At 37.1% G+C, this 26,405-nt stretch overlaps 1 protein-coding gene across 1 annotated transcript; it reads right to left on the bottom strand.

The window, feature by feature from the left end:
- Nucleotides 1-7,516: 7,516 nt before the first annotated feature.
- SLC39A8 (solute carrier family 39 member 8) lies at nt 7,517-25,279 on the bottom strand. The gene is made up of 9 exons (XM_088524036.1): nt 25,202-25,279; nt 24,603-24,992; nt 18,482-18,650; nt 15,722-15,891; nt 15,076-15,198; nt 14,123-14,290; nt 10,437-10,644; nt 9,804-9,988; nt 7,517-7,884 (listed from the first exon to the last, which is right to left on the bottom strand). Exons 1-9 carry the CDS (start codon nt 25,277-25,279, stop codon nt 7,738-7,740), a joined length of 1,638 nt encoding a protein of 545 aa, XP_088380162.1. The 3' UTR covers nt 7,517-7,737.
- Nucleotides 25,280-26,405: the final 1,126 nt, after the last annotated feature.

Raw genomic sequence — 26,405 nt, 5'->3', positions numbered from 1 at the left:
AAATTTGCTACCAACACCAGTACTTTCAAACTATTACTGCAATTTATGATACGGTTTCACTTTGACGATCCAAAAGGATATTGTTTCTGAAACAGAGCATATTCCATGAACTCTACATGCTGAGAACTTGCCAGATCCTTCCCAAAGCCACAGCAAAAAAAAAAAAAAAATCTATTAATAAAGATATTTCAGCTGCACAAGTAATTCCTAGCCAAATGCTGTTACAGTTCCCACTGTTGATCTATAGTTATCTTTGGTACATATGTTTTTGTCTAAACCTCAGGACATTAAAAAAAAAAAAAAAAAACCTCCCAGGGTCTGGAGAATAGGCCACAGTTTTCGGTCCCCCAGTTGCGTAAATCAGAGAATTATGGCTACATCCCTGCTGGTAAGCCACTCTCCATCCAATGGAAACTAGACCACACTAGACACAAAAGATAAGGGGGATGGAGGGAGGATGTTACTTACCTGGGCCTCATGCTCAATAGGCAGTCAAAATACATCTGGATGCACATCTGTCTATTAAGAAATGCTCTTAAATTCCACTGCTGATGCTTGCCTTATGAATAGATTGATACCTCTCTGTTACGCTCCTGTATGAGCTTTTTCCTCAGTGCAGCTAAGTAGGATAGGAAAGAGAATATTAGCTTGTATGCATCTCTGCTGTGTCTCACATCCGATATATGACAAACTAAGTGGTGAGCAATCCAGTAAGTGATTAAAAAGCCTTCAAGAGCTGGTAAATCATAAGTTGACGTAGAGCATATGTTGAATCAGTATTACATTATGGTGCTGAAAATATTGAAGGTTTGAGTTTTCAGGTAAATAGGAAATGCACATTCTGCTTTACTGCGACCATCTCTATCCTTTCAAAAGTTAGGAGCTTCACTCTCAGTGAAAAAGCAGAAGCTCCTCATGTCAGCCTTATTTTCACTGTTTGGCAGAACAGTTTTATACCGATGTATAGCTGCATACACATTCTAATCTGAAAGAAAACAGAAAAGGGAGTACACTCAATCGAACTAAAGACTGACGACATTAACCTACAGGCAGCTATTATTCCAGATACGACAGAATACAACATTAGAGCAAATTTTTAGTTCAGTGATATATATGTTTAAGAGAGCACATGTTGTGTCTGATGCTTACCATGCAAATACATAAGGAGATGCTCTCGCTTCATGACAATATATGTAGGAAAAGGACATGGTGGTAAGGCAGGCAGAACTACTTACATGTACATACTTCTCCGTTTCCCTGACCTAGTGCAGATCTCAGCACTACTCTTCACTATGCAGCACGGACACACCCTTCCAGTAAACCGTGCAAGAACTTATGCACAGTGCAAGGCAAATCGCTCCAGAATGGGTTCTAAGTTCACAGAGCAATCTTACAGAAGATATCTTCAGATTTATTTTTCAGGGTGAAATATGGCAAATACAGTATTTAGAAATTAGTTCTATGCCTCTTGCAAACCCAAAGTTCCCACTGAATCAGAAAATAATTTTGTTAAAAATACTTCAATGAACAAGGCTCTTTTGTTGTTATCACTGTATATCTTTCTTTTGAGCTGCTAAGGGACTTTCCATTATGGTAAGACAAGCAACCACAAATTTAGCTCCAACTGGAAGAGCGATAAAAGTACAAAAAGGGAGAAATAATTTCTATGGACTAGCTTTTGAAAAACAAAAACATAGTCAGGGAACATTATATAATTACTTACCAACCCCAAAGAATCTGTAGCTTTGATTTCACTAATATACATGAGGTGAAAAATTAATAAAACTCTAATGAACAGAGGACAATTTTGCTGTAGGCACAAAATACCATTTATTTTAATATGAGAACATTATGATTAATAGAATTATTTTTTACATCTAGGTCTACTGTTTGTAATAGGAAGTTTCAAACAAATTGCACCATAAGTCACATCTAATGAACAATCACCTATTGCAAATTGCTACCAACATTTTTTACAACCAAAAGGGGATCTATGTTATCTTGCTAATAGCTTATTAAAACGATCAAGAGCTTACTGTAGAGTGCAAGAAGTACACAGAAAATTAGAGGAAAAGAGACAGCAAAAGCTCTGTGACAACCTTTACTAAAGGCAATTAATTTTTGTAAATGAAAACCTGATAATTTCATAATCTCAGCACACAAGCATGCTTATCTCAAACATAAGAGGCACTCTAAAAAAGGTTTTCAGCACAATAATGTCAGCTCCCTGCAATTCATTGCAAGAATAAAAATATGTACCAGGGAGGTAGCATTAACTTTTTGTCTTATTTACAGAAGCAACCTGGAAACAATTTAGCTTTCTCTAGTCAGTACTTTTGTTGTATTTACTGAGACAAACTCCATTAGCCTTCACCAGCGAATTAAAAAAGCTGACTTTGTTGCTGTTCCTTCATCTTTTAGGCCAGTGACATCAAAGCTATTTGATCTTTTCTAACTAGCTAAATATACTTGATTCACATCAGTTGGTTTCATGTTTCTTCTAATTAGATTGTTTTTCCTCACTTTTTAGCAGTAGGAGAATGCCACTTTGCATAATTTCTTCTAACCAATCTATTCAGAGATGGTGGCTGCTTTTTCTCCAACTGAATAAAAACATTTTCTGCTTCTCTTTGCCTGTCTATACTACCACTGTTCAGTACAGTAAAATATATGGTAAAATCAAAAGCTGTTATTGAAAGGGATTAGTAGCAATTATTATTATTAGTTGGGTTTTTTAAAATATATATATAAAACTCAGGCATTCCTGAGAGCAACTCCAAAAACATACTATGGCTAATTTCTGTAATTTCCTAAGTCTGACTGCATTGTCTTAGCAAACAAAATCAAGATTGGCTCCTCCTCCTCAGCACTGGGTAAGATGATAAAAGCAGTAAATAAGACTGAGATGGTATGTGACTGCCATAAGGGAATACTGGCTATGAGTGATGAGGGGAAGACCCACAATAAAACAAGTGATAACAGAACTGAGGCAATCAGACTTCAGAGTTTCTGAAAGGCAGTATCTCTCTGATCTCAGGCAAGAGCCATTTGCAAACATTACATTTTTCCACTTACGTAAGGTCTGGATTTTATTGCTGGAGAAAAACATTTTTTCCCCCTTTGAGCTAAACTTCACTTATAGACATGTTGCTCCCAACATGTTGCCATCAATAACAGCAGCATATGCACTAAGGTTACAGAAGACAATGGATGGACTGTAACCCATAATTTTGAAAAGATAAGCAAGCAAGGAGATAACATTAGCTTTTTGGATACCACTAATCTTCTCTAATGGCTTAAAAAGTAGCTAAGAAAAGTAAAGACAAAAAAAAATGTATTCTACCCCTACCTCCACTTCTTGCCTATTTCAGGATGGGTTGGGTTTCATTGTTTTTTCAAGTTATGGACTTACTTCCCTACCCTGCAAGCTATAGTATTTACAGAGAGCCCCTTTTACGAAATCGTATCACAAACAGCCTGGTCTGTGGTTCAGAGAAACAAAATAAGAATGAAAAGTTTAGAGAATATAGTTTCCAAATTCTGGAGCTTGGTCTAAAGGAGTAGTTCTTCAAGAAGAATATTATGTAGCTTTGGTACGAGCAACTTCTATTACAAAATAATAATTTTATATTCTTTCTTTGTAGAAATTCTATATAGAAAAACTACTTCCTGGGGGTATCTTTACCAACTCCTCACTTCTATTTGTGTTTTTAGGTACATTCTCCTTATATTCTTGCTGAAAGTCCCCTTCAGGAAATGTATTGAGCTACCAACCTCCTTCTACAGAAAGCAGAAAGAGTGCAGGTGGAATACTGAGCACCATGGTGCCTGGTGTGTCACCACGAGTGTCCTAACTCATCTGCATCAATGATCCTCCCAAATTCTTTTGTTAAGCACAAAACCAAGATTGTTCATGACAGGGTCACAAGACACAACAGCTTTCTGAGCATGGTACAAACACCTGAACACCTCTGTAGGTGCTGTAGTTGCCCATGCTTTGTGTTCGCTCTTTTTCATTCAGTCTTGTACCTTGAAGTAATAATCCATATCAAAGTTGATTTTTCATAGAATCAGTTAACTGAAATCTCTCTGAAAGAGAACAAACTTTGGTTCTACCTTGAAATGCTTTCACCTAGAGCAGTAGTTACATTATCGAATTACATCATTGAAAATTATCTTCTGAATTCACACGTCATCCATAAATTCAAACTACATCTCCCTTACAGTTCAGTTCCTATGACACTGAGTATCTCTTTTCCCCATAAACCCTAAATTCTCTAGCACTTAATTTTAAAATGGAAAAAAATGTATAGAAATTGGGGACTTTTTTAGAAGATACTACGATCTCTTTCTAAGTACTGTTGAAGTTACTATTAAAGAGAGACAGAGCGTGTGCGCACACACATGCAAATAAAAAGGAATTTCGGATTAAAACCTAGACATATAATGATACAATTGGACCTTATCTTTGGCAGATGTATCTACTAACAGACATGAGGCTTTCTCTACAGTTTTCACTTTAGCAAAGCTTGTCAGTTTGTCACACTAGTACCTTTTAAGTTGAACTTCAAGATATGGTAAGGGGAGTTTCTTCTTAAAAAAAAAAAAAAAATCTTACAGAGATAACTTGTTTGTCAAGCATTGTAAGAGTTGATAAGAGAGCCGTGGCATTCCTGGAAACTTTGGGCTACTGTGTAGCAGGATAAAAGTTAAAAGCTAAAATACTCACTGGGTGCATGTGCATGCAAGAAAGTATTTGCAGGAACCTACCATTCCACAGAGGCTAATTGTTTGCAAAAGGATAATCAGAATTTCACATGTATTTCTGATTTTGAAAATGAAACTAGATAAAACTTTTCTCTCTTCCTTTTACTTAGTCAACTCCTATTGAGGAATCCTTTTGCAAACAGCCTCACCACATCTGTGCCTAATCAAACCTATCACTATGCTGAAAGACTGAAACACAGCTGAAACTGGTGTGACAGTAACTCCCATAACCGTTACAGAGAAAGTGCAACTATCTCTTGTTATGAGTTACTCTTTTAAAAATTAAATTTCTACCCAAGCAGTTTGTACTTAACTGAAAAAATAATAATAAAATAAACAAGCCACACAAAGAGTTTAAGTTGCAATTTTGACAGCTCTGTAAGAATTCTTTAGCTCACACTTTTGACAGGTTTCCCTATAGACTAGGTTGTTTTTCTGTATATACCTTCTTCAAACAATCGGAAGCACTTTAGGATTTATCCTTTGTCCATATATGTGCTGTTATATATGTCCCCTCTATATGCTGTTTGCTCCAAAATCAACTCTTCCTCCATTTTTAGGGCCTTTTATAGGTGATTTTTTTTTTCTTCCTGCAACTGACTCCACTGAAATTTATTGAAGTGCATCCTGGATCATGAACCAGATCATGAAAAACACAGAAGTTTATGGCAGTGATCTAAGTATCTCTAAAACAGAATACTTTCCCAAGTTAGATAAATTGACTATGAAAATAATAAATACAAAATTATACAAAAGGCCACCTGAATTAGTTTATATATTGATTTTTCCACATCTGTTAGAAAGCGGGCTTAAGAGATGCCAGTGTGTAAGATGAATAGTTACAGATGAAATTAAAGTGGAAAAGGATATAAAAATTTTCCCTCAACGAATTTCCAAACTTTCAGGAAACAACTTACTGCATTCTTATTTACCACACACCAGCAGTTTTTTGAGTTGTTGCTCATGCTTCTTCCTCCCTGGATGCACTGTTACAGCCTAGGAAATGGCTAACCATTCTGAAATTGAAATAGATTCAAAGATTATACACAGTCCAGCTCATACAGAAAGCAAACAGCTTTCTCACCTGCTAAATATTCTGCTACCAGAGAAAGCAACTTGGTTCTGACACTAAAGCAGTAGTCTGAAAAATCAGGCTTTGGTTCATTTCTAGTCTGCATTGTGACCTAGAGTAGGTTATTTCAATGATCTGCTTGTTTCAGTTTTTCTTCCTTAGGAAGATAACAAAAATCAAGCTTCCCTTGCAACATGCTTGGATTTAAGGGTGAAAAAATGTTCATGTCACACATAATATATACATTCTTGTCACACACAACAGTCAGCTGTACAAACAGTTTATATCCAAGGAATCAGCAAAAGAAAGGGTTAAAGGAAGGAATACCAGGTAGGTCTTCTCCACAAAAACTCAGAACATTAGCTGACTAATAAATAATTTTTTTCCATATAGCAAATATTACAGGCTATCATAAATACATTTTAATGCATATAACAATTTAAAAGTAAGTAATTTCTGTGCAGTTTGCCTTAAAACCTTCTTTTTATAAACAAGCACCTAAAAGTTACCTTTCTAATGTCATTATAGATCAGATATTAATATTTTATTTGAATCTAATCTATCATGACATTATTTAAGTCACTTATAAAAAAGCATATTGTAATAGTGAATAAAAAGAGATTTGCCTATTCCTACTGGTAAGAAATAGGTCAAGAAACTGTAAAATCTGTCTGGAATCAATGAACACATAGTTACTTGATAAGAAAATAGTAACACTACTTTCAAAGCTTAGGGGCCACTGAAATTGAATACATTTGTATGAATTTCCTTACATACATCTCAGAACACCAGAATAGCTGAATTATTTATTTCACAAGAACTCATACATATAAGCATGATTTTAGAAATTTAAGATGCAATAGATTCTGATAGAAGTTTGCATATTTTTGTAATACTTACTTTCAACCAATTGCATACCAGAAAATTATGCAAGTTACAACATAGTTTATTAGAATGCTGACTTTAACAAGTTTTTTAACTTTTTTTTTTTTTAATCTAAAACCCGATATATAACATAAACAGTAAAGCTTCTCAAAATTTAATCTGGAATACTGATTTTTAAAAGGGATATCAATGGAAGTTAAAAGTAAAACAAGACTTTTCATAAAATACAAAAAGTTATAAAATTTTAAATACTCAATCTTTCTAAAATATTATGGAGCAGGTAAATTGTCATAAATTTAACACAAGTTCCTTCTAATTAAAAAACAAAAGTGGTTCTGAAGGTAAATCAACAATCCCCTAGTGCACATATCAAGAAAAAGAAGATCAAAAGCAGTAACTGGTATCTTTCCTTCCAGTGTTAATTAGCAATTATAAATCTTAGCTCCATTAGTACCTATTCTGAAAGAGTTTGATAATTTTTTGTGGGGGAAGCGGATGTTATACAGACAAACCCTGCAAGAGAAATCACAAAAATTAACCAGTTTTGAAAATGGTTGCTTTCATCACAGTTTTTTTTTTTAATAAAATAGACAAAGAAAAAAAATATGGATTTCATTACTTCTTTTTGAATAAGTATATTCCTAGAAAACCTCAGCTTTCATTTGGTCTCCCTCGCATGACATGCACATACAGCAGTTGCATGTATTGCATTATTCTACTGGCCAAGTGGTAATTTTTCTCCACCACAGTTCACATATCTGATGATTTTAAGCAGAAATATAAGTGTGTGAATCAATTCTTTGGTACAGTACAAAAGTTGACATCTCATACTATTTGGATTGACTGCAAGTTCCAAGGAAAAATTATCTTCCTGATTTGTAAGGGTAGGGGGAAAACTTGTCATTGTTTCAAAACCGACTAGATTAAATTAGCGTCCCTTTATAGATTTCAAGTGTCTTCCATTTGTAATTTACTTGATGTCTTCAGTATTGATTTCATTTTCACTTGCATTATTACAGCTGAATATTTCCTGCATACAAGGTAATCATCAAGATAGCAGCAAATCCCGTTAGTAAACCAGCATTCTGTATAAGGAAGAACGTGAGATCCATCTTTCTTCCTGTCACTTTGTCTCTCAGCATATCATTCATCTCTGGGAACTAGAGGAAAAAAAAAAAAACAAAACCAGTATTTTTAGGTAAGTATTGCCATCTTGTGGCAACATGTACAAGTTAAGGGCATAAGGAACTGAAGCATACTGCTGTTTTGTACTGAAGTGTAGATATAATGGAGGATAAAGGCAGTCACAGGACTAGGTCACTCAAGTTTCCCTGAAAAGCCACTTCATAAACGACAGAAAAATGAAATAATAGTGCTCATTTCTCCTGTTGTGATATTGCCTGGCTGGCTTTCATGCAAATTTCCCTTTTCTTACTTCAGGAATCTTCTAGGATCTAACTCCTAGCAGTTGCCCATATTGCACTCAATATTGTGTTGTTTTCTTCACTGACAAAGAAATCCTCTTTAAGGATATGGAAGATTAGGATTCATCTGCTTTATCAGCAAACAAACAAAGTGAACCTGAAATCAAGGAAAACGCTTCAGAAATAGGAAGTCTTTTACAAAGGGAAGGTCTGGTTGACTAACTATTAGCAGTAAAGTGAGGAAGAAATAACAAGGTTGCTGTGAAACTCATGGTAACATATATCCCATCTTCATTCAGCAACATGCACTTGAAGGGCAACACAGTAGCAATGAATGATCTACTTGTAACTGCTGAAGCACAGATATTTCTTCAGAGAGACAAAGGCAGGGGTGACAGATGAACACTGGTGATAAGGTACCCATTATCACAGGGTGATCCAGGATATGTTTTCTGCAGATAAGGGTATAAAACTGCATTTGACGTTGACAAACATAATCAAATAGGCTTTAAATTATCTTGCTGGTGTGCTGAGAGTAACATCACCAGAACACAGCAGAGACTGCAAATTTTCAGCGTTGGTTCAGAAACCTTTAGGCAGCATGACTCAGAAGCTGGATCTGATCTCACAAGGCAAAAACAGCTATTGAAAGCAATGCAATTCTCAGACTAAGTTTAGTGCGGAAGTGGCCAAACTTTCTCAGAAGACATCCCAGAATGCCATCACCCTCTTGCACAACAAACCAGATCAGCTTCATGCCACACAACAAGGCTCATTTATGCTCCACACCTCAACGTACACATTCTCACATGCTCAGAACCTTACCATGCAGCATTCTTACTGCCAGAAGCTGGACTGTGCCTGTGGCTCCAAGCAGAGAAGGAAAGCAGAAATGTTAATCCTACCTGCTTCTGGACAGGCAGTACAGAGTGTGCTAAAATCATGAGAGAAAGTAGAAAAACAGATCTCTGTACAGAGTAATGCATAACCTATTTCAGATTTTCAGAGGGAGAAATTTCAGAGAAGTGATACAATCCAAATCCTATAAAAAGAGAGGCAGAGACAGAGATACAGAAAGAGAGCACAGGACAATGAATACAAAGAAAAAAAAATGTTATGTATTTTAAAGGATTTAATAACAACCATTTTAAGTGGAATCATTCTAAATTTATGCTCTGAGTGTTACACATTGTGTATTCTGAGTGCACTACTATTCATAATACAAGAGCGCAAATAACTGAAAAGCACTAGCAATAAGGTAGTGCAACAGTTTCGTTGTAAAGGAAACTATTTGTGTGCTTTCATTTCATGCTAAAAAGATTACTTAAGAATTATGGATGATTACTTCTGTATTACCACCCAGGCTATAATACAAAGTAGTATAATAGTTATTAGGTAACAGTATACAGTTCTTAACTGTCAAACTGAGCATGTCTCCCTTCAAAATGTCTTCAAAATACACTAATATGACCTGCCCAAGTCATGCAATCAAAGGCTTTCATTAGGGTTATAATTGATAATTTTGCGTCTAATAATAGTCAGTAGAAGACTGACAGGAAAGGAACAAATTCCTAAATTCCAATGGAGAGACTACTAGTGCAGCCTTTGTTTTCTTGCAGAACTAACCTACAGCTGAAAATGAAATTGTTCCTCACCATGTCTGCCAGAGAGATGTACAGGAACATTCCACCAGCTACAGCAAAGATGATGTTAGGAGCAAAGTTGTTGCCTACTAATATACCAAAAGCCATTCCAATGTAACAGGAGCACGCAGACAGAAAGTTGAAAAACAGAGCTTGCCGAGTACTCATTCCTGCATTAAGCAAGATGACAAAGTCTCCTAAAAAAAGGAAAAACAGCAGATGATACTTTGATTACTTTTTTTTACTTCAAAGAATGTCTCAAGAAACACATATGATTGTATACAAGTTACAACCCACAACCACTTTTCTTCATTCAAACAAACGAAGAGCATTTTCCCTCAACACTCAGTTAACTGAAATATTCTAACACAAGCAGATAATACACAATGATGCTAAGATGTTACTAAGAATAGGTAAAGTCAAAAACAAACAAAAAACAACAGCAACAAACAGGGTAACACATGCTCTTCCATTCACCTCAGAAACTTCCTGTGCTAGATGTGCATTTTGGTGTTTAGTAAGTTTTTGATTAATATTTTTCCATTAATTTGTATAAACATTCTTACAATTCATGCCAACTTTTGGCAACCACAAACACCTGCAACAGCTATTTTCACAGTTAACATGCTGAATGTAGCTCCTTACCCAGTTCATGAGGAAACTCTTCACATAAGATGGCTATGGAGGTACTAAGTCCTTGAAAAAGGGACAAAGTGAAAGAAGCACCAATAGCTAAACCATCTATGAAATTATGCACAGCATCACTCAGAGTTATCATCCAAGCAATGGTTCCAATCTTTGACAGGGGGCGCCCCTTGAGACATTTACACAAGCCACCTGGATTTTCTTCTTCCTGAAGAAATAACACAGCAGACAATTACCTAAAACATTAAACTACTAGGAATAAGCCAAGGAGCACTCCCTTGGCTTTAAATGAATGCAGCATATAAAACAGAGCAACTAACAGAGACCAAAATCCTTGATCCAAGAAGCGAAAGGCACAGGTAACAAAAACGAATGTGTTTGTTTCGTCAAGTTAACACATAGTTACACATAACAATTCCCCTTCAGTTGACGCAGGAAACCATTGAGATCATAGGCAGTTTGAACATCTCTCTGATTGAATCTCTCAGATTACAGAGCATGTCAAAGATCCATATAGCTCCCTACAGCCTTCTCAGCCAGCTCTATTAAGCCTGTATAGTGGAAAGGGTCTGGATCAAGTGACCGACAACACCTATGTTTCCTATCTAAACAAGATCTCAACCAACCAGCTACTGCTGGTACCTCATGCCCCCAGATACACACTCAAACACTGCAGTGACAGCCACCCACAAACGATTCTAGACACACACCTAGATGCATTATAAATTTTATTTCCAATTCTGGCCAGTGCTTGTCAAGGTCAGCTATTCAAATCACATTCTACAAAGTGAATGTTTAATAGAAATTGCAGTAGGTAATTCTGACTGTGTTAGTTGAAGACTCAAGAGCATAAAATCAACAGGCTATTATAAAACTTTAATGTACATGCACACCAGACCTCTCAATAATTTCTCCCAGTAGTGGAAATAATTTATACATCTGGTGCCATGAAGTAATAAAAAACTTCAAGCAGATAGAAGGAAGGAACCGTCATTTTAGTTGGGAGTGCAAACTAATCTCCTTAAAAAAAAATCCTGAGAATTCATTTTGATCATTTCTTTAATTTCTGTATACACACATATACTGCAGCTACATTGTAAGTATTATAGCATTTGGCTTTGCGTATAAGGAATTAACTAGTGCTTAAAACTGGGAAATATAAGTTTATATATCTGTGCGACTGCACATCCACATGTTTAAGCACCTCTCCCTCTCTTCTAGTGAAGTCCTTTGTGCAAATGGATACATAAATTCCTTTGATTATGATAGGATCATGGATATTATTCCAATAATTTTTCCTTAATTATTAAAAAAGAACATTTCACATTGCCTGGTAGCATTTACATTTGGCATGGCAAAACTAAATCAATTAAATTTTATGAGCTTAGCAAATGGAAATATATAGTAAATGATTACAAAATCTTTAACTACACAGCAATAAGGTCTGACATTTTGCAAACCAGGCTTTTATCTGACATACTATATTCATGTGTGCTGGAGCTGCCTTGGGACAGGACAAGAGTTCAGCTCAGGGATTTCTGAATCAGCCATGTAACATTATACCTGGAACTAGCAGCTAATAAAACCTTCATAGATCAGTTCTGTCACCACCATAAAGCACAGTTATAGCTCCTGTTGAGAATTAAAAATGCTGAAATTATACTTTTATAAAGCAAAATGGCATCCAAAAGTTTAGAGATACCTGCTGACTTAGATACATTGGTTTTTTGCAATTGTAATGTATGTTTTCATGTTTCAGTTTTTGGATGGTTCACTCTCACAACCCATCTAATACACAGGTAACAACAGTTTTGGGGTTCCAGTGGAGAGTGAAAGGTAATTTCTACCTGTGCTAATTCTGTTTGAGATGACTTCTCATCTCTCTCTCAATTCACAGAGATAACTTCATTTTATTTCAAGAAAGAAATGTTTTAAATCAAGGCACGGAAAATGTATTTATTAGAATGAAAAAAGAAATACCATTATGATAAACCCCAAATACAATCAGCCAAGCTCTTATATCTATTTCCCCAGCTTTTTGAGCTGAAGTTCTGTTACCTGGTAACCCTCCTTCCAGCTGCCTAAGAACTGATTAAAGTATCACTTCCTAGTATCACTTAAAAGTATCACCATGGGCATGCTTTAAGCTTCACTAAGGAAAGTAAGCTAGAGGCAATGCACAGATTTTCATTTTGAATAATTCATATGATTACCTACCAAGAACAAACCTTGTTCTTTATAGAAACAATAAAAAACAACTATGACAACTACTTTTTGATAAAGCACCAGCATTAAACTCAGGGCACTGTATTTTAAAAAGGCATAATAGCAAGTTTTATTGCACATAAAAAGCAGATAGCTGCTGGTGGTGGTAGTGGTTTAGTGCTGTAAGAACTTTGTTACCAAAGGTAAAATAATCTCCCACCAAATATCGAGCATCTCTGTGAAAGAAACAGTGTTATGAGAGGATTTTATTAGGCTGAAAATTCCTAAAGTAACAATGAAAACACTGAAAAATAAGAATGTGCAGAAATATAACTTGCACATATGTGTTAATATTTATACCTATCACTGCATAGTTTTTGTTTGGGAACCTTGTGCATTTCTATAATTCTGTGATAACTGTAAAGCATAAATTAACTTATCCACATAAGTAAGTAAAGGAGCTATTTTCTTGTACCAGTTACAAAAGGGAAAACTCCAATGAAATTCCAGAGCATTGGATATGTATGACGAAGAAGAATCTGACCTTGACTGTGGCTTTTGTTGAAATATATGATTTATAAATAACTGTGATTATTCTCTTCATACAGGCAAAGAAGCTTCACAATTGAGTTATAAAAGAAAAAATATGCTATTAAGAATTAGGTGTTGAATAGATCATAAATGGAATAAACTCTAGAAATTATCTGAGGTCCAGAATTTGGGACTGCTTTGTCTGGAGAATTTTTGAAGTAATGACCATTGCAATTAATTTAGGAAAAGATTTACTTCTAAAAATTACTTCTTTAATCCAATCTTTCAAAATGCAGAGACAACTGTAGGTTTGAAATTAGGAATATGATTCTGAGAAGCCTCTGTAAGCTACTTACTCTCTGCAACTGGTTAGCTTTGAAGTATAATAATTCTTGCTGGTAATCTATTTTAGATAATATTTCAACTTCTTGTAAATTATGTAAAGTCCAAAGACATTCCTAATCCAGGTTTATGTTAGGAAATTTATTAGATTATGGATTCCACAGAAGTAGATGAATGCCTCTAACATATTCTTAATGTCAAGACAAGGCAGAATCACAATAAATTTACCTTACAAATATTGCCCTCCCCCCTCCCCCAATGCAAGGCCCATCCTTACGAAGTAAAGACACTGGTATTATCCTATTTTATCCCGTGGTATCTCATCAGGCTACTATTGCTATATCCAGTACATCTGCAAGTCTTTCAGCCACACACCAGGACGCAATTCTGTTAAAAGTTTTGTAGAGAAGAGTTAAGATTATGCAAATCAGCTTTTGTCAGGAAAAAAAAAAAACACACACACACACACACACACACAGCTCAAATGAGTTACAAGCTAAAAGTTTACAAAAGCTAACAAAAGTAATAGAAATTGACATTAAGTCTCTCCTTGGGCACACTTACATAATCAGTAGCAATAAATAAAAAGAAGCCGACTATTTTCATACCTGTGCTGAGACCACACTAATGCTGTCAAAACCAAGATTTCCATTGCTCTCTACGACGGCTGAATTTGCATAACACATCACGCCATTGATGGATGCTGGGGGTTTGGGTGGACTAGTCTTATCCTGAGGACGATTCTGTTCACCATTTTCAAAGTCATGGTGACCAGTCTAAGTGGAAAAAACATAAATGGGCAGCTAATTAAACAAAAGCAAGATAATGTGCATAAGAAAATAAAGGGAAAAAAAAAGTAGACATAGCAGACATACTCATGTGCTTTCCACACTTGGTAAATGCTTAAACAGTCCACACAGTCTGAAATCCAAGCTTATCTAACTCCCTAACTTACCTCTAAATTTTCATAACTTATATCCTGATTAACTAAAAGAGATATATATGGATATTTTTTTATTCTTTTAACTGAAAGTCTGACCATGAGTTAACCAAACATTTTCTAGTTATTCATGATGTAAAGCAGGCTTGAGTGCCAGAGCACAGGGGGAAACACAGAGACAAATGAGAGATTCAAGCATTGCCAGCACAGTCCAATTACACCATCTTATTCAGTCTGTAAAGTGTATGTGTCACACTGATTTCTCCTAAGGAGGAGCAAAACTTCATTCTCTCCAACTTTTTGCTTTTCTGCTTTTTCCTGACATATTTAGCTAGAAGGATAAAGACTTAGTCCTTGAGACAGCTAGATCACATCAGCAACAGTAGACTGCACTCACAACACCTGGATCCTATTCCTGGTTCTGCTAGCAAGTGCCTTAGAAAAAAAAGAAAAAGAAAATTGCTTCCCTTCTCCATACTGATTTTTTTCAGCCGAACAGCTGAAATCCTCAGATACAACAACAAAGAAAAATCCCTCCATTTTATTAAGCTACCAGTATTTCAGAAAATATAATAGCTACTTTAAGGTGAGGCTCATACAGTTAGTAACACCTTTTGTTACCTGATTATATATCTTCAATATCACTTTAAGAATCCTTTCCACAAAGAAGAGAATATAGAATCCGCCAAACACTGCAACTGCTTTTTCAATGTAGTTATCTACTTTGGGATCAAACCCAAATGCCTATCAGCAAAGATAAAAACAATGCATGTTAGTCAACAATCTTAGTACCCTAAAGGAAAAACAAACAATTCCCCACTACTCTAAAATACAGATTGTATCCTTATCACCCAAGAGTTTCAATAGGCCCCAAATTATCAAAAGTTCTGACCCTCATAGATTTTTAAATTTTGAATCCGTGTCAAATATGTTTTCAATATAGTATAATTTTACATGCAGAAGCTATTAATTAATTTCAAAACAAGGAAGTCTAACCCACTGCCCGTTAAAGCCCACTAGAATCTTACCCAAAGCATATCTCTCCTTGCCTAGAGGCAGAATAACTCTCAGTCTTTTTCATGTTACAACTACATACAGTTCTCGATGACTCAGCTCATCCAGCCAGAAGGAAAGTGAGGGCCAACTGCACTGCAGGCTATCAGCAACTCTGGTTGTTACATCCAAACTGAGAACCGCACTGCAGAATACATCTAACTAACACTTTAGAAATTAGTATGAAAAACAAATAATAATTTCTCATGCTTACCTCTGGAATGAGCTGAAAAATGGCATTAGAAAAGAGAGTACCAATGGCCAAGCCCACAAAGTAGGTTAGAATCTTGGGGAAATATGACTTCTTTAGGAGTGGAGTTAAGATCAATCCCAGAAGTGATGCCAGGTTAATTAGAGTCACAGCCAGGAACCCAAATCCCCAAACTGTGAATGAACAAGCAAAACCAAATATTTTAATAAAATCTCCACTTCAGGATGCTTGTGATTTTTTCACTAACAGTTCATGGAATTATGAAAAAAAAAGAATGTTTTCCTACCTAAAATCAAACTTTAGTTAAACAAAACACAAAACAAAACAACACCTTAAAATACACCGTTTAAGATAAATATGCACTGACAAAAGGAATGGAAAATCTAGAAATGTTATCTGGACTTCCATACTACAAAGAATAAACAAAGAAAAAGAATAAATAAAAAAGTTATCCCATAATTACAAAATTACAGGAACTAGTACTTCAAGAATAATATTGTAAGTTGCAAAACAAGTTAGAAAACTATGAGATATTCATGGTACCAAAGTTACACCATTACATACTGCACTATGTCATGTATGCACCACTCTCTTAAAAATGGTTTTATTTACTCAGATCTCATCCAGATTAAATTCTTCTCGAGTGGTTAGTCTGACTTGATGTATCAGAGCAGAGTAATCGTCTTAGGACAAACAAACCTCTTCCACAATGACTGGTGGCATAGAAAGCTTTAGCCAACTACTATTATTCTTTCTGTCCCTAGAAAAGAGGTCCCAACAAGAAGATCTCCCAGATGCTCTGCTCTTGGCCTTCTTGAGAGAACCACCAGAACAGAACCACTGCTCTGGCCTTCCTGAGTCAGACTCCTCTTGAGCATAATCCTAAGCTCAGGAGGAGTTTCAGTTGTCAAAACATTTCTGTTTGCTTTGGACAGAAGGAATATCACTGGGCCTTAGAAGCTCTCTTTCAGAGAAGCAAGAAAGGAAAGGGCATGAGCATATCCCTAAGGTCAGCAAGGTTAGATATTAGATCTACAAGACCAAGGGAAATAGACATGTTCTATGCTGCCTTTTAACTTTTACTCTGCTTCTGCAACATTTTATTTATTTATTATTATTGCAGGTAGCTGTTCTATAAAACCTACTCTATTGATTTGCTCTGTATATCTTCATCATTCATATTTTCAAGGTCAAGATATTCTTCAGTGTGCAGGAGTCCCTGGGCACAAAATTCACATAAGAGCTACTGGAAACATGGAGAGATGATTTTGCATCATAGGGACAATAATTGAAATCAGGTGGTCTCAATGTTGCCAAAGTACAGACTTGTTTGTGAAGGGGTGAGGAAGGATCACTAGAGGCATATCTCCATTAGAGGATCTTTCTGTGGATTTCCCTTCAAACTAGGTCCCACTACATATCATAGACTCTTATTTTAAACCCTATGGTTACCCTATGGTGCACCACTGTGCACCAAAGGAGGGGCAGGGAGAAGGCTGCCTTGCTTATCTGGCTACTGGACATTGTTTCTGAGCTGGAAGGATTAAAAAAAAAAATAGGAGGGATGGTCTAAAGAGCTTAAGAGGTCAACTATATGTCAGACTTTCCATGAACCACCTACTTAATAATAAAAAAAAAAAGGCAGATCCTACACTTCTGTGCAGACGTTTGGGTCTTCTGGCCTTCTTGACCATTTGTGTCCTCACATTTTGTAAGCAGCCAAAAACAATCATGGTAAATTGATGCCTTGGATACAGTGATCAAGTATAATTGAAATTTACAGCCATATCCAGGTTTTAGGAAGCCTCAGTTCTTAATAAATTGTATTGATCATTTTGTTATTGCATTACAACACAGCTGTAGCTCTCCCAATAAACGCTATCAGCAGTCTGATACAGAACCCCGTTCATATACAACTTTTTTTGATATCAGCAGAAATTTGGGGCATTGAGAGTACAAAGGATAAGAGGAAGGGTTTTGAAACAGTCCCTGGGAACCATGAATTAATTTAAAAAACAAAGTCAAGCAGGCAGGCTATTGCACATCCACAGCAAGGGATTTTACTACACATTTCTATGCAAAGTAAATACAGAAATAATCATGAGAAAAACAGCAGAAAAGAAGGTTAAGTTAAAGAGGCTGCTTAGCCATACAGAATTGTTCCATGCAGATGGTGAAGCATAGAAGATGACATGAAGGCAAAGGCAGGAGTTTGGAAGAAACGTATTTTCCTCAGTAAAACAGTTCACTGTCTCCCTTGTTTTCCTGAATACCATCTGCAAATAATTCCACTCTAATGTAGTCTCTGGTAATTTTAGTTTGAAATGCTCAGATGCAAGCACATCCTGCTAAGGCTGATTTTTCTCTGCAAACCACTTGCACAGACTTCCCTTACCTACTTCCATCCTTTGTTCTATTAACCAGCTATTAGTGAGTGTCTTTATGCCTCAAGGCACAAACCATTATCCGACAAACCAGGTCAGAAAGACTCTTCCTTCTAATGTCAAATTATTCCATGACATCCTACTGGAGGGTTCTTTTGTTGTTCTCTAAAGTGTTTCGAATAGATCATTGTCAAAAAGCAGGATATATGATTAGACAGTCCATTCATCTGAAAAGCCCCAATAATTTTAAGCCCCCACTTTACAATTTTTGTTTACTATCCTAAACAAAAGAATTTCTGTTATCTGTAGATAAATGCTCATAGTTCATCCAAGGAAATCCCATTCTAGCCCAAATATTAATGAAATGATATTAACTAACCTTGAAAAGATTGTGGTTTAGATGTATCCACAAAGTCTTCCTGATGATCACACGGGTGAAAAATTAGCTGTTGCAAAACAGCAGGACATATTGTGGAGAAACTTGAATTTGATATTAGGCTGTTGTTCGGTATCCCATGCAGAGAAAATATTTCCTCACCAGTCAAACACTGGAACAAAAATGTATTTTGTCAGCTTAATACATCAATACAAAGAAATCCAACAACAAACAAACAAACAAACAACCCCAGCTCCAAAGTCTTAATATCAGTTAACTCCTATTTTAAATAACTCAGTAACTTCAAGGAAGCACACACACAGTTTATATGGTGGGCCTGAGAGTACCATGCTTGCATAATGCGAAGTGAAAGGAATTCAAAGTGAAAGGAATTCAAAAGTATCTTAAGATAAGTTCATAAATCAGTAAAACATGTTTTAATTGACGTTTGAGAATCTTATACCATACAAAGGAGGCCAGTCAAACCTCATGATATATTTAGAAAAACAGCTTCACAATTAAGTCACATGTAATCACAAAATAATTAATTATAAGAGGGTAGTTACATTCAAAATCTCAGTGACAAAGTATGAAGGAAAATGATTGGAAATTCAGTAACTATTTATTCATGTGACTGCTTTACTTTACACCTCTGCTTCATATTTATCTCCTCAAATTAGTTGTTCCAGAATGGTCCGAATGTTACCTACGTCCAGTGTTTTTAATTAACTTCATAGCAATAACAGCTAACTGCAAACATTACTTTGTAAAACCATTACACACTCCAAAGAGACACACTCTTAATTTGCATCTTCATTTTCACACAATGGTACTTACAGTCAAGGATAAAGATACATGCCACACCAAGGCAGGACTGGTTGTTCTTAGTTATTGTCATTCAAAAAGATAATAGACAAACTATATGTGGAGGTACATATATATCTCACATTTTTATATGAAATATTCCACATTAACAATCTTAAGGCTTTTCTCCAATGCTTCCCGCTTATTCACATCCTATGGTGACCAAAAAGAGAATAGTTCTCTTTATGGGGGAGAAACAGAATTGTTCTGTCTAGCTGACTGCAAAAAAAAAAAAAAAAAAAAAAACACGTTCTCAGTCCCCTCCTATACAAGACCTTAAGCTAACATATAACATTCCCTATAGTAAACCTCAGCGTTGTTCCAACAGAGTAAAGAGTAGAGCACTGGAAACCTTAACAAAATGTAAACGAATAGTCACTCTCTGCTCTTTTCAATCTGCTATTATCAGATTCCACAGGTCTTCTATGCTATTATATTAGGATTAATATTTCACAAAAATGTGATTATGACACCCTATATAATCTAGTGGGTTTGTAACGGGAAAATGCAAGTTAGCAAATTTTGATAATTTTTTGAAACGCGAGAACACTATGTAATAAGTACAAGACCAGATTACGCATATAAAATATTAATGAGCCACAGTATGTATTAAGTAAACTTGAGGGTTGTAACTTTGGATACAAGCAAACAAATAGGCAAGAAATACCATTGAACAAAAGCTCTTTTATGTGGGGACAAGAAACAGCATTTTATTTAATTCCTACTATTATTTTGATCAGGGACAGTCATTTAATCTTCTCAGTAACTCCTACATGCTTCCATGAGCTAAAACAAGCTTGCATGGGTTCATTTGCACAATTAAAGGATTAATTAAAAGATTAAATCTATTGGAACCTTGGATTGGAGCAACCCGTGTCACACCCTGCAAAACTCGATATTTATCTTTGGGCAATAAATATATTATGACAACCACACTGCTATAAAAACATAAGCTGTTTATTTTGCAGGGCAGACAGCTGATCTCAGCAGAAAGGCCATTTAGCTTCATGGAGCAGGGGACTGAGATGGACCTCCTGGGTCAACAAATCTCCCATCATGCCTGCTATTTGGTTAGCCTTGTCACAGCACTCAGGTGAAGGGACTGCCTCTAACAGGGGTCTCCCCTGGCAGCTAATGCACATTTGCAAAGATGTGATGTAACTGATCATGTCCCTGAATTGTGTAAAAGTCATTTCATAAAAAGACTGGAAGTGGGGAGCCTTCAATCATCTGAATTTACAGTTAAACAGCGCTCAGATTAAGACACACACACACAAAATAAACAAGAACTAGGTTACTCATAATCAGATGTTCACTTTCTTCCCGGTGAGTTACTGCCAAAAATGATTGATTAGCATGAGATTTTTAAGAAGGTAAGTGAAATAAAGTGATACTCAACTCTTTGACCTCTTTACATGCACATTATATATATGTGTGCATGTTTATAAATTAAAAGCATACTTCATCTCACCACATTCAAAGAAATGATGGAGTAATTGTTCAGACAACAGCAAGACAAAGATATTTCTGACAGGAAAACAAGAAAATCTGCTAAAATACCAAACAAATACATTTTGTGTCCTGTAAATGTTTCATTCCTCTTTCTGATCTTCTTTCATATTCTTATATTTGTTCCACCTTTGGTTTATCTGTAGTGCTCCAGATGTGAAGTGTTAAGACCTTGTCCTACAAGCTGCTCCTAGCAGCACTGCAGTGTCTAGATGTTACCAGATTCAATACTAACCTAGTCCACAGAAAGGCTGAATAGAGCTGTAGGACACAGAATAGCAAAGCAGTGCATACCTGTCTGAATCCTGTTTTTAACTTAAACTGAGACTAGATACAGCAGAATAGATGCAAGTGAGTAGGAGGTCTTCCAAAACTTAATAGTAACAAACTAAAGCATCTAATGCTGACAAGGTGACTCAGCACAGGTGAGAACTGGGAGACACCCGCACAGAAACCTTCAATAACAGTCCTCCTGGTGGAGAAAGAGTCCCAAACCAAATGCAGCTGCCTGAGCACATTTATGTACATTGGCGATATTGCTCACATGCTGACAAGTGCAAGCTGTTGATGCTGGCAGCTGAAAGCTATTCATAAACACTGACATTCGCAGAGATATTCTAGAAATAAGAATAAAAGAGAGCACAAGAGTCTATTTATCTTCTTACTGGTCAGGCAACTTGTCAGCATGGTTTCAGATTGAGACAATACCTTTGGCACTCTGTCAAGTCCTTTACCCTTCTTTTAAGGAGCAAGAGTTAGAGTTAGGGAAAGGCTACAGAAAGCAGAATCAAAGCGGGTACTACTCTAGTTCTGTTCTGTCCAAACCAGCAGTTACAGTTTTGACTCATCACTGGGTGGAAAGTAGTCTCTAAGGATATCTGACCCACAATATTCTTATAGATTTTAATTGCATTTTGTCCAAATATTTTGTTTAAAAATAAAGTATATTAAAGAAATAATACAAGAGAACATAATACAAGAGAACAACGTATATAGCTTTCTTAGAAAAGTCAGAAAAAGAAATCAGAGTATGACACTAGCAGCAATTGATTATTCCAAAGCCTAAAGGTGTCACTTACAAGCTTTATTTCTAATGCTACTTACCTTCCAAGTATTGTTTGACAAAAACTGTTAAACGTAATAGTTTTATCCTCTAGCATATACATGTATAGCATATGCATACCTCAACAAATGCAATGAATAAGGTCACATGTAGTTCTGTGGCTTTACATCTTGTTAAAACATTTAGTGAGTAAACACACCACTATTAAACTGGAATGTCTATTTTTATTCCTAATAGTAGGAAAAAATATGTAGGAATTTAGTGGTAAAATGTGAAAAAAATACAGTGAAGGGTATTTGACTCTGCTTAGTTATTACTTACTCCTGTGAGTAAGTAATTAGTTTAAGTAAGTAAGCCTTAGTTTATATATTAAGATGATAATTAAAATGGATAATGGAAATTCAAATACAAAAAAAAAAAGGAGAATGCGATAAATTACATTATAAAAATAAACAATAAAAGGAAAGGACAGCAAAAACAGTAGAAAATGGAGATAGTTAAAATTTTCCAAACTGCATGAAATATATGCAAAATGAATTTTGAAGTCTTTGGAAACAAAGAAGGCTCATGGACACTCTTATTATGTAAGTTAACATAACTGCTTACAAAATTTCACCCAAGTGTATGTTCAGAAACTATCACCCACATATTAAAGCACTTTTTCTTCTGCCCTTTCCAGTCAACCTGTTATCAACATGGAAGAGAAATCAAGGTATCTTTTAACAGAGCTGGAGTGTATTATCTTGGTTGGAAAAAGGGCGGGAGTCATCCCACTAGCTCTAGACACAGTAGCTACCAACTGAAAATCTAAGATAGTCCTTCTCTCCTCCTACAGTCAGATACTTACACAGTAAGCATGTGGATGATTCAGTGTACCTGAGGAAGACCTGAATCACTCTCCAGAGGCATTTATTTTCCTTCCTAGAGTATCGGTAGAGTTTAGGCCTCCAGTGCCTTACAACACTCCAAGTTGGGTTAGGCCACTTTAGCCTCTGCAAGTTTCATATCTTCTATCACAAACAGAAAATGCTCTGAACTACAACTTACATGCACAAAGATCTACAGTGTTTTAAGTGATAACATGTACCATAAGCAAATGCCTGAGATTTTTGATGCAAGTATGCATTTGAAGACAGCATTTGCCCAAAATCACTGGTATGCTATATACGAGAGGTCAATATCCAAGAGCAGTTAGTGAGCGCCTAAACAGTATTAACTGAGAGATCATTAGACCAATTTTTAAGCAATTAAACTTCTCAGTGAAGAAGAATACACTTTTCAGTTTGGTACCTCAGATAGTCTTCAAAAAGGATAAATAGAACATATCTGTAAAAACATTTAAGCATTTCAGTTAAACCTCGAATGACTTATAAGGAACATGCATCCATAGTAGTAAAAAAGAGGCATCACATTTTTTTTTCCTGTAGCCTATGCCAAAGCCTGTGTACGAGGGCTACGTGTTTTTGCAGAGCTAAAACCCAAATGACTGAGGATTCCTGTCCTTTCCACACCCTTTTAAAGAAAGCTGCTTTTCATAACCATATTCAACATTGCAAACCTGCATTTAGCGCATGTGGCTGGGAATGTTTATATTTTTTTAAGGAAAAAAAGAAGAGAAAAAAAACAACACACCGTGTGTGTTTTAACAGTATAACAGTGTTCAATTTGCGAAATGTGGAATAGAAGTACTGACTAGCAAATATTGACATGCTTATAGTGAATGTTATGTTGATCTTAGTAGCATTAACTCCAAGTAAAGACATCAGAATTATGCTCTAAGACAAATGAAGGCTGCAGACTTTCCAGAGTTTGTCTACATTACAGATTCAAAAAGACAAAAAAAAAAAAAAAAAAAGACCCAAGACCCAAATGTACAGAAGTCCTTCCAAGGTCTCTAGAGGTGGCATACTTCTGCTGCATATTAAGGAGTTAAAAATCAACAATAATCAAAAGAAGGCATCCTTGTTTTCCCCTTCATCTTCACGATGGACTTAATATAAAGAAAGCTCCACCAGCCTCAAGATTTCCCTTTACTGTTTCATGCTATTCTAAGCTGGAAGATAAATATTAAGTTATTGAAGACTTTAAAATGAAGTCTGCAGTTTTTTTAATTAAGTCACTAAACAGAGTGTTTTCCTGGAAAGTGATAGTTATTCCACAAATATTCAACCAGTAAACATTTTAAACAGCTTGTAATGTGTGTATTTATGAGCATGCAATTCGTGCTCATCTTGAAGATGTTAAAATGTCTGGAAAAGTTTCTTTATACAAGGAGAGCTCTCTATAATCAAGCGGTCACCACCACGTGGCAATTTTGTTTTGTTAAACGTCTCCGAGTTGTGCTCGTTACTCCCGTGCAGAAAAGCTAGCGGATGCCCACACGCGCTCGGGGTCGCCCAGATGCTGTTTACCCCAGTGCCGAGCTGGGGGCCGGGCAGCGCTCCGGGCGGCTGATGGTGCGAGCCGCGCAATGACGGTTGCCGATCGCTCCCCGGCTCGCTGCAGACGGCTCCCACGGGACTAGCACCTTTGCCCGAACCGCGGGCCAGAGCCGCGCGGACCTTTGCTCTCTCCGTGCCTCCCACTTCAGGCACGGCAGCTGCGCGCCCGCCCCGGCGCCTCCGCGCCTGGCCGCGCTCTCCAGCCCGGCCCTCTCCGCGCGGGCAAACCCGGCTCCCGCCGCGCTACCTGGTTGTGGTGCAGGGCGGGCAGTGGCAGCGCGGCGCCCAGCGCCGGCGCGGCGCCCAGCCGGCGCAGCAGCGCGGAGAGCTGCGCGCCTGACAGGCTCTCGTTGGCCCCGAACACGCGCAGCACGTCGTCGGCGAAAGCGGCGGCCGCCGCGGGCGGCGGCATCTCCGGCCCCGCGGGACGCGGCGAGGATCGCCGGGCGCGCAGCACCGCGCAGCACCTCCGCGCGGCCGCCACCTCTGCCCCGCGCCTGGGGCTCCGCGGGGCGGGAAGGGCGCCCAGGCCGGCCCCTCCCCTCGCCTCCGCGGGGGGCGTAATGGGCAAGCGGGGCGGGCCCCCTCCCTCGCCGGGCTCCGGCACAGCTTTGCATCCACCGGCTCTTTCAGGAACCTGTAATCCACATTAAACAATAAGTAGCCTTTTTAGCAACCAGCAACCCCCAGGAAATTCGCACTTGGGCACAGGCATAGTCCTAGGTCTATCACTCAAGTGGTTTAGGGTAAGAAACCCTCCTGCTTCAGGACGCAGGCCAAATGCCAAAAGCTCCAGCTCACGAGAAATGTCTGCTGCTACCACAGCACTCTGCAACTACCTCTTACAAAATTTCTTGTTCTGTCTCCAAATTGCTTGATACTGCCCACTACAGCGATGTTTTTACAGACACATTTTTGAGGCATTTTTGGCCACCAAGGGAATCACAAGGTACCCTTTCAGAAGGCGGCTACACTGTACATTGGTGAATCAGGGCCTCCCGTACTTTCCTCTTCAGTGTCTGTTTCTAAGAAAAGAACTAACAGGTGATTATTGAAAGCACTTTGAAATTTGAAGAGTCTTTTGTATTTGGAAACTGCTTTGTAAGTAGTAGATAAATGGCAAACAACTGCTAAGTGGCTTAAACAGGTAAACCAGAGCATGCTGCTGATGCATCAGAAAGTTTTGCCAGTGCTGTATAAAGCAAGGCCATAGGATTAACGGCAAAATTATTTCATAGGTTTCTTTTTATCAGTAATGGAAATTTAAAGGATTATTTAAATTAGTTTAATTAAACAGTCCTATATTTTCATTAATTTGACTTTTCAGCATCTGCATAATGCTGACAACTTCAAGGAACTGCTAGATAATTCCACTAAGAATTCTTTACTAGTTGCTAGTCCACTACAGAATGAAAATCGTGCTCTGTTTTTAAGAAATGGCCAACATTTTTCTTCAGGGAGCGATGCGTTCACAATCTGTTAGTTTAAAAAAGAAAATAAATAAATAATAATAGAAGACATTTCAAAATTGAACATTACTAGAAAAGGTCAGAATGGCATATTAACATAAGCCCCGAGAGATCAGGTACTTTTCAAACTACATTTAGCACGTGAAGGAGTACTTCAGAATTGCGTATATTCTATCCAAACAGAAAGGCGGATTTTTGTTCACACTCTGCCAAAGCCAATTTCTCTTTCTTAAACTGAAATAACAACCTGTTCGTACACTGTAAACCAAACATTTCCCAACAGTACTTCATGGTCCTGATTCACTATTGTTCTGCTCCCTGCTTTGTTATTTACACCTGTGTAACGTGACTGTCACATATAAATCACTATCAAGTGCCAGCATGCCAGATGGTGACCAGTAGGGAGCAACAAGACAGGTAATCAGTTCTTCCAATCTCCTAAAGGGCCAAATCCTCTCTGAAGTGGGTTTGTCTTCGAAAATGCAGGGAAGCTGTAGCTAGATCAAAGCCAACATGGTTTCTAATCTTATTTGTTATTTGCAGGTCTTAAGGCTAGAAGAACCTTTGTTTGCTTTAATTCA

The sequence above is a fragment of the Tinamus guttatus genome, unplaced genomic scaffold (genome assembly GCF_059628265.1).
Source record: "Tinamus guttatus ecotype Peru unplaced genomic scaffold, ASM5962826v1 Tinamus_guttatus_pri_ptg000202l, whole genome shotgun sequence".
Classification (NCBI taxonomy): Eukaryota; Metazoa; Chordata; class Aves; order Tinamiformes; family Tinamidae; genus Tinamus; species Tinamus guttatus.
The sequence above is the reverse complement of the archived record's forward strand: the minus strand, read 5'-3'. Positions and strand labels throughout refer to the sequence as shown.

Excerpts from the sequence above, each read along its gene's own strand:
- SLC39A8 (XM_088524036.1), bottom strand. The coding sequence starts at position 25,279 with ATGCCTCAAAAATGTGTCTGTAAAAACATCGCTGTAGTGGGCAGTATC. Across the intron at positions 18,651-24,602 it reads CCGCCCTGCACCACAACCAG|TGTTTGACTGGTGAGGAAAT; the intron begins GTAGCGCGGCGG and ends TTTTTGTTCCAG. Across the intron at positions 14,291-15,075 it reads TATTGAAGATATATAATCAG|ACTGGTCACCATGACTTTGA; the intron begins GTAACAAAAGGT and ends TTTTCCACTTAG.